This window comes from Rhinatrema bivittatum, chromosome 14 (genome assembly GCF_901001135.1).
Source record: "Rhinatrema bivittatum chromosome 14, aRhiBiv1.1, whole genome shotgun sequence".
NCBI lineage: Eukaryota > Metazoa > Chordata > Amphibia > Gymnophiona > Rhinatrematidae > Rhinatrema > Rhinatrema bivittatum.
Window position 1 is genome coordinate 39,844,972 of NC_042628.1, and position 15,436 is coordinate 39,860,407.

Consider the following 15,436-nt stretch of genomic DNA (forward strand, 5'->3'; position numbering starts at 1 on the left):
TTAAATAAAGTGAAATGACTGCCTTTCCTCTAGGTTTTAAAACAGCACCACGCAGACAAGGGGTGGCCGATGCAATACAGTGCGCTCAGTTGAGCGCACTGTATAACCTGCACTCGGACGCGAGTTAAATAGATGGTAATCCACCCCCTAATGCAATAGGGGGGATTAGCGCCTATTTAACATGCGTCCAACGCGGAGTGAATACAATAGCGCTCATCACATGCAAATGCATGTGAATAAGGCTATTTCTCATTCACTCCGCATTCAAAAAAAAAAGTGTGCGTCTTAGACGTACATTTAGCTCTCAGATACTAACGCCTGCTTAGAACAGGCATTAATAGCTGAGCGCATGTAAAAGAAGTACAGACAAGCAGAAAAAACTGCTTTTCTGCACTTTTTTTTTTTTACTTAAAAAAAACAAAAAAAAAAACCCTCAGATGACCTCCGAGCTATGTTTACCTTGCGGGGCGCGCCATGTGTGTGTTAAGAAAGCGGGCACTGACTTTTCAGCATCCGCTTTCCACGCATTTTATTGCATCAGCCCCTAAGAATATCCCCCTTTTCCCACCTCTGACACCGATAGAGGCATGAGAGGGGTCGGTTCCCCACAGGGGCGAAGAAGTGGCTGCTGCCAGGATCTGCAGAAAATATACCTGAGCCACGTTACCTCCTCTTCCCGCTGCCCCCAGTGTGTGGAGCACATGGGGACTGCAGCCAAAGAGCAATGAGGAGGTAACAGGAAATATGAAGGAAGTCCAAAGTGTACAGCTGTGGCCCTGAGCTGCTGCTTCCCATGCGCCGACTTCTCTTCCTGTGCTGGGCAGGCTAAAAAGGGACAGAAGCAGATACTGAGGGAGGGAGGGGGGAACAGGTGATAGGGTTCCTGGGGGTGTGGCAAGTTTACCAACTTCCTAGAAATATTTTTACTGGCACCGTTTCTGCCACACCTCTGTGGGAAACCCCGCCCTCCTTACTCAGCAAAACTCCAAGAGGAACACACCCAGCTCATCAGAACTCCGGGACCTGCCCTCGGCCATTTCAGTGATTTGCTATGTCACTTGCAGCCCTTCACTTGAAAAGTCTGGGGACCCCCAGTCTGATGCCCTTAGCTAGGGATGGAAAAAAAATGTAATTTTTTTAATTTATATTTTTAATGCAGGTTTCAGTTTGTTTAATGCTTATTTTGGCTCATTTCATTTGCTGAACTAAAATAAACATACAATTAAAAAAAGAAAAAGAAAGATAGAACTTCACTGCACAACTACCTCTCAACAGTGCATATGCAAAGATGCACATGTACATTTTAGCTGTATCTGACCTGGATCGATCTGAGTTCTGATATGGAGAATTCAGATGGATTAGGCAGACAAACATTCTGGGGTGCACAAGATTTAATTGTCCTTGGATGGGATAGAGAAAACAGAAAGTAGGGCAGACAATGAGCCAGAGATATTGAATTTTTTTTCCTCTTCTATACAAAATGGGAAAACCCATTAATTCATCTGGCCTAATGTCTAAGCATCCCATATATAATTTCCTATGAGTTAATAGCTTTCATTTGTGAAAAAATATATTCCTTCTCATTCATTACCTTCAGCAACTATTTTTTCCTTGTAAATTCAGCATGTCTTCAGAAGACAAGGAACTGGACTTTTTCAATCATTGGTGCTACCTTATAAAATGGCCTGGTAGAAGAGCTCCGGACATTGTCTGATGTAAAATTGGTAAGAAATTGTAGGCGTTATTGTTCCAGGAAGCTTTTATATCTGGTCTTATTTCATTTTAATTATGATTTTAATCTCAGATTTATGGTGTATATGTAACCCTTACTGGGGGAGATTTAAGTCCCAAGGGCACACAAACTTATTTATTCTTCAGGGCTGCTCCGGCTAGCACTTCACCCATAAGTTGACTCTCTGTCCCAAGGGTAGAATCCTTTTTTGTGGAAGGAAGCTCTCGCTTATGGCCTAGAGGCAATGGTGCATGTGTGCCTCTCCCTGTATGATGTTAGCTGCTGCACCCCAGGGTGTGAGATGGTGGGACAAACCAGGCAGGGAAAGGCACTGGGTGTTAAAATGTTTATTGTTTAACAATTAAATTAGAGTCCATTTTCAATAAAGATGAATTTGCAGCTGACTGATGTACAAAGATGTTTTTTCTCTTTTGTGTAGGTATCCTTATCTCAGGTATCCAGGTAAAGCTTCCCATGGTGATTTTAAAGTGAAACAAAGCTTTCTGAGTAGACCAAATGGGAATCCTAGTGGAGGGGTCCCCTCAAAAACATCACACATCCTCATACACATGCTCGCTCTTTCATTCTCCCTCACACACTCTCACCCCAGAACAAACCAAACAGAGGCTTCCTCTGGCCTTTACAGCTTTTCTCTCACATACCCATGCAGTCTTACATGCTATTTTCTCACATGCACACATGTTCACCCACATACTCTTATATGCTCTCTCGCTCACACATATGCTCTCTCACACACACATACACATACACACTTGCTCTCTCTCTCCTCGGAACATACCAAAGTGTGTTTGGTTTGGGATTGGTCCTCAAGAAAGCAATGAATAAACTGAATTACAATTATAATATAGTAATTTTCCCTTACCAAAATTACACTAACATCCAGCACTCAAAATTATTCCCAAATACCCTTAAAAGCAGAATATAAACCAAATAAATAAAATATTTTAAAACAGAAGACATCAAATAACACCCAATTATTAAAACTAATAAGGATTAAAAAAAAACCATATATATATATATGAGAGAGAGAGAGAAGAAAGTTTTATCACTCCCTCCCTGAACTAATCCATGACAATCTCAGGGTGACTTGAAATCAAAAGTTCCCAGGTGTGGAAAGCAGAGGATTGGTTTTGTGTTTTGTTTTTTTTAATCCTTATTAGTTTTAATAATTGGGTGTTATTTGATGTCTTCTGTTTTAAAATATTTTATTTATTTGGTTTATATTCTGCTTTTAAGGGTATTTGGGAATAATTTAAAAAAATAATTATTAGGTATTCATCAGCTGTTTTGAATATTTATACTTTTTATGATTATGGTTTTACTATTATGATTGATGGTTCATATATCTTGGTTTTATTGTTTGATGTTTAATGAGGAATGGTGTTTCTGTTTTTACTTTGCTGTACTGCATACAGAGTGTGTCTTGTTACGGTTTACAATTCAGTTTTTGTCTACATGTTTCTAGTTATACTTTGTCTCTTTATTCTGTATTTGGTGAGGGTCGATTTGTATTCTACATGTGTGAGGTGAGGAATTTTGCTAGCATGTAGTTTCTGCTTGGTTTGTTCTATTTTCTTAATATCAGGAATACTGGTGTTTTAGGGCCTGGTGTAATATTTGAAGTGTTGCATTTTCATAGGTAGGGTTGTTACTGTTTTGAGTGCTGGCAATTAGTGCACTTTTCATGTGGGAGGTTTACTATATTGTAATTAAGTTTACTTAAAGCTTTCTGAGGGCCAACATGCTTTACAATAGTCTCAATACCATATGATTGCAGGTGTCTTTTTTTCAGAGTTTTCCGGTTGGCACCACAGTAGTAAATATAAATATACATGTTTTAAGTTATATTTTTACCTTGAACACTGAATATTCTTTTTCATGTAAAATCTGTTACTATAAATGCATATTTTACATTTATTTGTGGGAAGGGTGGGAGCAGGAGTGTGTGCAAGGCTGTAAGGTTCGCCTATGACACCTAATACCCTCGCACCAGCGCTGGCTGCACTGACTCTGCAAGAGAAAGCAGATTCCATCTGGAGCTGTGCTACTTTGGGTTAGTGGCTCTCCCCCAGTCTCGTCCTGGGCTCAATTTTCTCTTTTCATAAGCCCAGAGAACAGTTGGGGGTCACTTCTCGTCCCCGTCTCCCCTGGAGTCAGTAGGCAGAGTAGAGCCTGGGGAGCCATAAAAGCAGCAGACTGTGTAGCCTGCAATCATTGCAAATGCACTAGAGTGAATGAAGGGTTGCGGAGAAGTGGAGGCAAGCTACAGGCACAGTTCGGAAGGGGGCAAGCCAGGAGAAATTGCTGATGCAGTGTTGGGGAGGCTTCTATCTGAGGTGACTGTATTGAGCTCTGAGAGAAGCAGCTGGCTCTGGAACCAGTGAATCTCTTAGAGAGTGATATTGGGAAAGGGAGGGGGCTGATGCTGAATAGGGAAGGGCTGGCAGCAAGCAAGAACTTTACCCCACGATGCACCAGTGCTGGACCGGGGGCACTCACTGTGTGAGCACATACGCAGCAGTACGACAGTAGCATGTCAGAAAGAGTGTTTTGTGTGTCTGTGTCAGAGAACGTGAGACACACACCCATACACACTTTGTCTGTGAGAGAGAGTAGTGTGAGTGGGCATCTTTGTCTCTGACAGACACACACTTTCAGTGTGTGGGTGTGTCTGAGAAAGAGTTTGTGTCTTTGTGGTTGTTAGTGTGTATGTGCCAATAAAGTTTCTGCAATCTAAAAAATCTGTTTGTGACTGAGTGTGTGTGTGTCTGATACTGGCTGCTAGTGTCATTACTTGCAAATGGTTCAAGAGCCAGATCAGCAATCCAGAATATATCTCTATAAGAGATATAAGCAGATATGTAGGGGCCCAACCAATTTGCATGGATGGAATGGGGGCTGCAACTCTGCTCACCCATGGTCTCTAGAATGTGTTCAACTTCTTAGTTATTTAGGAAAGATAACATTTATTTTGGATATATTTTGGCTCCATTCTGCTGGGTTTCAGGGATGACTTGGTGTGCTTTTGGAAGCTGTTGATACACGTGCTGCAGGGAAAGTGCATGAAGGCATCAGATACCCCATGGGCCAGTTTTGAAAAAAAAATCCCTCCCGGGCCAATATTTTCCTGCAATCCAGCCCTGGGAGTGTTTCTCTATGTGCCTCCCACAAGTTTACCAAATATCAGAACAATCAAGGCAGAGAAATAACTTGTCACAAGAAATACACATATTGATCTCCTATGATATACAGGATTGGAGGATGCTGAAACTGTTTTTGAAAGAGAATTAATCCAGAAAAGTTTGCAAACAGGATGTGTAGTTTTACCTCATTTTCTCCTGTGTCTTCAGAGGTCACCAGATGTTGCTGGGAATTCATCAAGTTTGTCCCTGCAGCCATCCTCGAATCTGACACTTGCACCAACTGTGGAGGAGTGGAAAAAAAAAAAAGATGCAATGAAAGGCAAGAACTGAGCCAAAGAATTGTCACGAGCAAAAAATAATACTGAAAGAGAAGCAGTCAGAACGTTGAAGTTATTTACTGAAAGAAGTGCTGTGTATGGCAGGGAAGGAAGTCGATACAGAGAGAGAGACCAAATGTTTAAATGCAAGTCACACGTACAATGGATAAAAGAATTCACTGCCTCGAAAGGGCTTGCAAATCTAAGCAAGATCAGCTCCAGGAGCAGTTGCGTGGTAGATTAGTGAGAAGATGGGAGTTTTAGGGAAATCAATGGTATGTCCTTATGACAAAGTTCATCTTCAGAATGACTGGCTAGTATTGAAGAAGGGAAAAAGGATGGAAAGGAGAGGCTCGTGCTCCCTAGTCCTTCTATTATCCGAAAGTTTAAATCTACTTGTTCAAAACCTCTCATGATTTTAAACACCTCTATCATATCCCCCCTCCCCCTCAGCCGTTTCTTCTCCAAGCTGAACAGCCATAACCTCTTTAGTCTTTCCTCATAGGGGAGCTGTCCATCCCCTTTATCATTTTGGTAGCCCTTCTCTGTACCTACTCCATTGCAACTATATCTTTTTTGAGACGCGGCGACCAGAATTGTACACAGTATTCAAGGTGCAGTCTCATTATGACATTTTCTGTTTTATTAACCATTCCCTTCCTAATAATTCCTAACATTCTATTTGCTTTTTTGACTGCTGCAGCACACTGAGCCAACTATTTTAAAGTATTATCTACTATGATGCCTAGATGTTTTTCCTGGGTGGTAGCTCCTAATATGGAACCTAACATCTTGTAACTACAGCAAGGGTTATTTTTCCCTATATGCAACACCTTGCACTTGTCCACATTAAATTTCATCTGCCATTTGGATGCCCAATCTTCCAGTCTTGCAAGGTCCTCCTATAATGTATCACAATCCGCTTGTGATTTAACTACTCTGAATAATTTTGTATCTGCAAATTTGATAACCTCACTCGTCGTATTCCTTTCCAGATCATTTATAAATATATTGAAAACCACCTGTCCAAGTACAGATCCCTGAGGCACTTTACTGTTTACCCTTTTCCACTGAGAAAATTGACTATTTAATCCTACTCTGTTTCCTGTCTTTTAACCAGTTTATAATCCACAAAAGGACATCACCTCCTATCCCATGACTTTTTAGTTTTCTTAGAAGCCTCTCATGAGGGACTTTGTCAAATGCCTTCTGAAAATTCAAATACACTACATCTACCGGTTCACCTTTATCCACATGTTTATTAACCCCTTCAAAAAAATGAAGCAGATTTGTTAGGCAAGACTTCCCTTGGGTAAATCCATGTTGACTGTGTTCCATTAAACCATGTCTTTCTATATGCTCTGTGATTTTGATCTTTAGAATATTTTCCACTATTTTTCCAGGAACTGAAGTCAGCCTCACTGGTCTATAGTTTCCCGGATCGCCCCTGGCACCCTTTTTAAATATTGGGGTTACATTGCCCACCCTCCAGTCTTCATGGCTAGAATGACTCCATGTCCTTCCTGGTAGCTAGCGGTTTCAGCCTCTCTAACTCTAGGAGGTTAGATGGGCTTCAGCTACCTAGAGTGCAAAGTATGAATTATTTGACAATGAAAAAAATTAAGAAAGATCAGAAGAGCCCAAAAATTTGTGAAATTTTTAAGTTTGTTGTTCTCCTATGACCAACAAAAATACACGTTTAAAAAAAACAAAAAACAGCCTTTTAAACATTATAAAAATAAATGGGTACATTTTAAAATGCCGGCACATACCAATACCAGGATATATGCATGGGGCCGGGCCATGGCCACGGGCGTATCTTCCAGTACACGCAGAAGAGCCAACAAAGTAAAAAGGGACAGGCCGAGGGAGGTCCGGAGTGCAGTCTGGGACACCACCATTAGGTGCCGGCCCACGCGACTTACTACTGCTCAGGAGAGCAGGTAAGTTTGGACATAAAACCAAGTAAGATAGAGGGGTTTTAGGGATTGGGGTAAAGAGGGGAAAAGGGGAAAAGGGGAAAAGGGAGGCGGGGGTAGGTAGGGGGTTAAGGAAGTTCCCTCCCAGTCCGCTCCTTTATTGGCGCCGGCCATCCACTGCTCCTACCATGTGACAGGGACCGACCAATGGCACCAGTAGCCCCTGTCACATGGTAAGGGCAAAGGGCCACTGGCGCCATTTTGATTAGTGGCAGCTGACGGCCTGAGAGGGAGAGATCGCTCCCGGGACCCCACTGGACCACCAGGGCTTCCAGTAAGTCTTGGAGGGGGGAGAAATAGGGATGGTGGGGGGGTTGTAATTAAGTAAATTTGAAGGGTTGGGGCGGGGGGAGGGGTTTCGGTCCATTTCCGAAAGCAAAATGAAAAAAGGTTTTTGGGTTCGGGAGTGGACCGAAATTGTCCACCCCCAAACCCGAACCGAAAAAGATAGTTGTGCACATCCCTAGTAACTATCCTTCCCAGCTCTGTCATTCAGTCCTTGCATTACACTGGCCTGAGCACCTGTGGCCAGGGGTGTGCACATCAGTCCTTGCCCCTGTGGCTCCAGCAGCCACAGGTGCCGAATAGAGCATTCCACGTAGACAGAAGATGGGCGACAGTGGTAGGAGGAAAAAATGGCACAGAGGTGCAACTGAGCTGGAAGACTGTGCTGAGATCAGGCTCAGGTGGGGGAGAGAATTAATACTACTCTTCTCAAATATTTTGCAAGTTTCAGCTAGTATATAATCCTAAATTTTGTGTAGTTGCCTGCTGAAACTTCCCCATACATTAAGATCATAATAAATTGTGCCCTTTTGTCTGACGTAATGAATCCTTTATTTAAAATCACCTGTAGGAATGAATTCATACAAATTCTTTTTTGACCACTAGAAAGTGACCAGTGAGGGAAAAGAAAACAAATGGTAACTGTTATAAAAGCTGTTTGGGAAGATAAATGACAGAGAAAATAATCATAGAAAATAGACATTCTCTTATTTGTGACAGATGTGTACTCTGCATTGTTGAAACAGTCAATCCTTTATTTTGTGATCTTAGTGTTCGCTGTGGTGTGTATGGTTGCAGAGACAGTCTGATCAAGCAGGGGTTACTGGAGAACATTATATTGAAAATTAGTGTTAATACTTTCTAATGGATTCTAGATTGTACTAGCAGTCAGTGCAGTGCTATCAGCGAGGGGGTGAAGTGATGTGGTCAAATTCCCTCGTTCCTAACAGAAGTCTTGCTGAGGCATTTTGTAGTAACTGTAAAGGTTTTAATAGCCTTGTAGGAAGGCCTAGTAATAAAGAGTTGCAGTAGTCTATGTTTGAGAAGATTAGTGTTTGTAACAGTGCGAAAGTCCACGAAAGTTAGTAGGGGTTTCTGCCGATGTAGTATGCACAGATTGTCGTATCCTGTTTTAATTTATTTATGTGCATTTTCATTGTAAGGTTTTCATCAATCTGTATACCTAGATCCCGTACTTGGTTTGAGGGGGTGATGTTAACATCATCCAGGTTTATAGCAGGGAGTTTAGCTATGGAAGAGTTTCTGATTAACCAGATGATTTCAGGGGTTTTTTTTGTGTTCAATGTTAGTTTGAGATGGGATAGTTCTTGCTGTATAGCTTTCATATATGTTGAGAGTGGCCTTTGCAGTGCCATGAAGGCTCGTGGCACTGCAAAGGCTGGTTCCAATTGAAATAGAAGCCCAAAACGAGGAAAAATACAGAGCTTCTAAAGTGTTAAGGGCACTGAAATTTGAATGAAATTGGATGAAGGGTCCAAAGGTTACAGAGGAGAAAGGCAGACACACACAGACAGGATGATATTGTAAAGTCAAATTCCCTGTAGAAAACTAGGCTAAAAACAAGAATGGCTCCAAGAAAGGATTCCAAACAGACACTGAAAATCACGTAGACACAAAGAGAATTATAAGAACATAAGACTTGCCATTCCAGATTAGACCGAGGGAGCATCAAAGCCCAGCATCCTGTTTCCAACAGTGGCCAATCCAGGTTACAAGTATCTGGCAAGTACCCAAACACTAAGTAGATCCCATGTTACTAATGCCAGTAATAGCAATGTCTATTCCCTAAGTCAGCTTGATCAATAGCAGTTAATGGACTTCTCCACCAAGAAACTATCCAAACTTTTTTTAAACCAAGATAGGCTTACTGCCCTAACCACATCCTCCAGCAACAAATTCCAGAGCTTAATTGTGCATGGAGTGAAAAAGTTTGCTCAGATTTGTTTTAAATGTACTACTTGCTACCTTCATGAAGTGCTCCCTAGTCTTCTGTTATCCAAAAGAGTAAATAACCAATTCACAATTACCTGTTCTAGACCTCTCATGATTTTATATACCTATAATCATACTCTGCACCCCCCCCCCAGCCATTTTTCTCCAAGCTGAGCAGCCCTAACCTCGTTAGCCTTTCCTCATAGGGGAGCTGTTCCATCCCCTTTATCATTTTTGTCACCCTACTCTGTACCTTCTCCAGTGTAATTATATCTTGTTTTGAGATGCAGCAACCAGAACTGTACATAGTACTTAAGGTGCGGTCTCACCATGGAGAAATACAGAGACTTTTTCTGTTTTTTCTCACCATTCCCTCACTACCCTCCCACATACCATTCACCCTTCATGCACACTATTGTTAACAGAATATCAACACACTTACCCCTCAATCAGTTATAGTTTATCCCATAATTGAAAATATCCCCTTAGATACAATCCTTTGAGCCTGCAACTTTTTCCTTCTCAATATTTCCAGAGATGCATAGCTTAACATTGCTATTTTCCAAGCTCAAAAAGCAGGTAATTCATCACTATGTCAATGCGAAATAATATTTTTTGCCAATGTGAGCGAATTCTTTGCCAGCACGAGGTAAAATGACATGTTTATGTTTATTACTATTTGATTAATCGCAATTATATACATTGGTAAAACAAAACGATATACAAATAAAATTTGAACAAGCTAACAAGGTAAAATCTAGAAAAAAAAAATATAGCATAACACATCTCAAAATAAAACTAACAAAAATATAACAAAACCATAACACAACAGTTTAAATGAATAGAATAACAGAGCACCAAGACAAATATAAATGAAAACCAAAATAAAATTGTTAAAACAACATAGGGCAAAATCTAAACTAAAATGAAGTGGAATTCAGATAGGGAAGGCTTGTAAGAACAGGTAGAAATGGTGTAGAGATAAGTACAACATTTTCATTCAAATAACAATGAATATTAAGTGCAGCTGAATGTAAGATTGCATGGTAAAGTGTTATGTTATTTGTGACAAGTTGCCGGTTTAACGAGTTTGTCTGCAATATTTTTTTTTAATTGAAAATAAAAATGTGGTTGACAAAAATTTTTTTTTAAAGTGGGAAGGGCAAGATTGACCTCTGAAGAGGGTTTTTAACCAATGATGGTAGAAGAGGCATGTTAAATACCAGGATTAAAATTTTAAAAAATCACTATATTGTGCTGTCTGAGGTTCTCCCTTTCTTAGCAGTCTTCACAGTCATAAGTTGAAGTAAGTTTTTCTCCCATTGTATGAAAATAGTTTTTTGTTAAAGAAAGTGTGCAAAGATAATAAAAAATAGGACAGTAGTAGGAAGTGTTTCCCAGTAGGTACTTTAGTGAGTTCTTGATCTACACCACCTTCAGACATCATGCCATGAAGAGCAACACCAGCTCTTCTCCTATTACCTTTCTGAAAGGTTTCAAACAGCCTTGGATTTAGCATGGATGGTTCTGAAGCATTATATTATAAACCATACCCTATTTGGATAAAAGGTGCTAAATAAATATAAATAATTTCAAGGTGATAGAAAATTATGTGTTGTACTGGCTTACAAATCATTTTCTTTTTTTTTTTTAATAGCTATGATATCATCTTAGGCAGATGGTCCCCATCCATTTGGCTAAGATGATGTCAAAGCTTAAAAAAAAAAAAAAAAAAAAGAGGATGTGTGTGTTTATTGATTGATAGCAGCCTATGTCCTTCAGGGACAGACAACGTCAGCCATGGTAATGAGAAACAGACCGGATCTATGCCATGGGAAATTTTTTTGTTGTGTGTCTCTTGCTTGTGGTTGGAGAGGGACACAGTTTGCATCTGTTTTCCTTGGCGTGTAAAATCATCAGCATCCTTTGCTAAGGAACCTAGAAGTGCTGTGACTGTCCAGTATCTCAAACCCCTCTCTCTCCCCCAACCCTCTGATCCCAGTCTCAACAAAACAAAAAATTTTATAGGACAGAGAGCTGTTATTCTAAAGAAAAACAATTATTCTAAAGAAAAACAAGATCCTTGCTCAAGGTTTTAGACCCCGCTCTCCCGTACACCTCTGCTGATGATTGCTAACCCATGACAATTATTATTCTTGTACGAGATGCTAAGTTGTTCAAAGCAAGATTCAAATTTAAATCATGGAACTCCTGGGGTGTGCCTAGTGGTCCCGCAGGATGCATGTACTGTAATCTGTAGTACTTCAGCAGTTTACTGCACATTTCTGCTGGACTATTGTAAAATCACTTTACTGATGTATGTCCCCTTTTTCTGGATGGCTAAAATAGATGGACCAATGTCAGTGAAGTAATTATAACCTTCTAGAAGACCTACCCCATAATACCATCTCTCTACTGAGTTATTATATTATGGGCATCCCACTCAATCTCAAGCTCTCCTGGAGGCTTAAGAGGAAAGGCTGCAGCTGAAGTTACTTAAATATTATAAATTCAGGTAAATCGAGTCTAAGGTAAGGTTTTTTTTTCTTTGCTTGAAACTTTATTTACTGCAGAACATCTTAACAATACCATGCAGAAACAGCCATACAATGCAGCAAAGCCATAAAAAAAGAAGACAATAAAAGACACTATTATTGGACATTTTTTGAAACATTTTTTCCAGCCCCCACCACACCTAACCCATCCCTTTGTCTCATACACATTACCAGAAACCATGCACACCAATCAATGTCACACCGATAGACACACACTCACTTTTTACCCATCTCACCAAGAAAACGCTAATACTCAATGACCTTCTGTTGGACGCAAATCCGGATCTATGCGCCATAACAGAAACATGGCTTAAACATATGGACACTGCATTAATAAATCAACTTCCAACACAAACCTACGCGTTTTTCTCCATTCCCAGAAGGAAAAAAAGGGGCGGAGGTATTCTCCTAGCAGCTAAAAAAGATTTGAGACTAGCACAGCATTCAGTTAAATCACACGCAAAAATCGAAACAGGCCTTTTCAAATCAGACCATCTGCAAATCCTTCTAGTTTATGCCCCCCCAGGCCTGCTAGAATCTGATGCCTCACCCATGCTGGAATTAATCGCTTCACACATAAATCTGGAGTCCCCAACCATTATCCTTGGAGATTTTAACCTACACGTCGATGACCCCATTCTCTCAATCAACTGTGAAACTTTCCTAACCGCCATGTCTGCCATGGGATTCAAGCAAATAATCAACAAACCCACCCATAGAGCGGGTCACACCCTGGATCTCATTTTCGTGAACTCAGGCATCTCACACTCAGCTCAACCCGTCTGCAAACCAGTCCCCTGGTCAGACCATGCTTTAATCTCTACAACCTTATCACTAGTACAACCAAGCAAAAAACACGTCCCTCAACCACAATTCACTTATAGGAAATCTTGCTCCTCCGATGAACTCCACAAATACCTAGTCTCAGAACGCCATCTCTTAGACGTCTCCACTCCTAATTCAGCCCTCCACTCCTGGTCCAATATAACAGAAACAGCAGCAAACAAACTTTGCCCACTGACTACAAATAAACTTAAACCCCACACGTTCAAAAGACAACCTTGGTTTAACGAAGAACTCCAAAAATTCAAACTCTCCCTGCGACAGAAAGAAAGCAAATGGCGCAAAGCACCATCAGCAACCACCCTCTCCACATACAAAACCGCCATCCACCTTTACAAGAGCTCTACGTTAAAAACAAAAAGGGATTTCTATGCTCAGAAGATCCACCACCTTATCTGCTTATGTATCTAATTTAACACAAATCAATACACCTGACATTCCACTCAACCAAGCACAAGAAAAAGCTGAGGAGTTGGCCCTCTTCTTCAACAATAAAATCTCTAACCTTCTTTCACAGCTGAAGTCTAATACCTCTACCCCATCCAGCACATATCTTCACCCCAACAAAGACACTTCTCTCCAATCTTTCGAACACATCACAACATCAGAAGTCCAATCAATACTGAAGAAAATGAAACCCTCATCACACCCATTCGACCATATCCTGACCAAACTGCTTCTTCTAATCCCAGACACCATCTCCAAAGCTCTGGCAGACATCATCAACTGCTCTCTATCCCAAGGGATCTTTCCAGAAGACCTTAAAATAGCTTCCATCAAACCACTCCTAAAAAAAACAAACTTAGACCCTAAAGATCCTACCAACTTTCGTCCAATCTCCCTTTCTTAGCCAAAGTAATGGAAAAATTAGTTAACACCAAATTATCAGACTACCTCAAAGACCACAAAATCCTGTTCCCTACTCAATATGGCTTCCGAAAATCATTAAGTACTGAATCACTACTCATATCACTGACAGATCACCTCATCATGGGTCTCGATAAAGGTCATGCCTACCTTCTGATCCTCTTTGACCTCTCTGCAGCATTTGACACAGTTAACCACACCATCCTCCTAAATCAGTTAGCTAACATCGGCATAACAGGCATGGCACTGGCCTGGTTCAAAACGTTCCTGGGCAACAGAGGCTACAAAGTTAAAATACACAACAAAGAATCACAGCGTTATCCTTCCTCTCTAGGAGTTCCCCAGGGCTCCTCCCTCTCACCCACGCTTTTTAACATTTACCTCCTCCCTCTCTGCCAACTGTTAACCAAACTGAACCTAAAACACTTTCTATATGCCGATGAAGTCCAGATCGTCATTCCCCTTAAAGAATCCCTTACAAAAACGATAGAATTCTGGGAAAAGTGCCTTCTAGAAATCAATAGCTTCCTCTCCAGTCTAAACTTAATCCTAAACTCTTCAAAAAGCAAACTCCTACTCATATCTCCGGAAAACAATAACTTCACAAATCCACCAGCCAACCTACAAACACCTACAGTTAGAGACCTAGGAGCTATCCTTGATAATCGACTAAACCTAAAACCATTTATTAACCAAACCACCAAGGACTGCTTTCATAAACTGCATGTCTTAAAAAGAATAAAACCACTCTTCCACCTGCATGACTACAGAACTATCCTCCAAGCAATAATCTTCTCTAAGCTAGACTATTGCAACTCTATTTTATTAGGTCTCCCCTCATCTCACACTAAACCTCTTCAGATGGTTCAAAATACAGCGGCGAGATTATTGACAAACACAAGAAGAAGAGATCACATATCTCCAGTTCTCAAAGACCTACATTGGCTCCCAATTCACTATAGAATCATTTATAAGTCCATCACCTTGATCTACAAAGATATCCATCAGCACTCTCCTCTTAACCTACAAATCCCCTTCAAAAAACATACCTCCTCCAGACCCAGAGAATCCTATAGAGAATCCCTACAGGTGCCACCCTCCAAAACTTCTCAGCATATATCCTTCAGAGACAGGGCTTTCTCCACTGCAGGACCCCCTCTATGGAACTCCATTCCCCCAGATTTGCGACAGGAACCCTACCTTCCAACATTCAGGAAAAGACTCAAAACGTGGTTATTTAAGAGAGCCTTCCCAGACCCCAACTGAACCTTTAACTCACCACTAACCGACTCTCCAACCTTACCTCATCATGATAAATATCATCATTGAGATATTCAATTACTTTCTAAATACATTAAAATTGTTAATTTCCTATCTGTTAATTTCCTATCGACTTTTCACTGCTCCCAGTTATGTATTTTTCCCTGTTTTACTGTAACTGCAATGTTTATTTTAACTGAAAGGTTTTTTGTTATGCACCTGTTATTGTTGTTTACTCTTCTTACACCCCTTTGTTAATTGTAAACCGGCATGATGTGATACCTTTCGCGAATGCCGGTATAGAAAAACACTAAATAAATAAATAAATAAAATCTCTTATCTATACAGTCAACAATGCTCAGCAAAAAAGGTGTTACTGAAACTTGTGCATCAGCAGGAAGTGTAAGTGTATATATTTTGTCTACAAGGTGGGTCATTTCCAATCTATATAAATAAAAATGTTAAATAGTTTGAACAAAAT

At 40.5% G+C, this 15,436-nt stretch overlaps 1 protein-coding gene across 4 annotated transcripts in view; it reads right to left on the minus strand.

Moving 5' to 3' along the window:
• Positions 1-15,436, minus strand: part of LOC115075772 (ankyrin repeat and fibronectin type-III domain-containing protein 1-like) — a 1,084,545-nt gene that overhangs the window by 1,012,428 nt on the left and 56,681 nt on the right. For all 4 annotated transcript variants that reach the window (XM_029576526.1, XM_029576524.1, XM_029576522.1 and 1 more), the window contains exon 2: positions 5,081-5,176. In XM_029576526.1, the coding sequence (XP_029432386.1) occupies positions 5,081-5,085 (5 nt within the window). In that variant the 5' untranslated portion in view covers positions 5,086-5,176. The remainder of the gene's footprint in view (positions 1-5,080; positions 5,177-15,436) is intronic.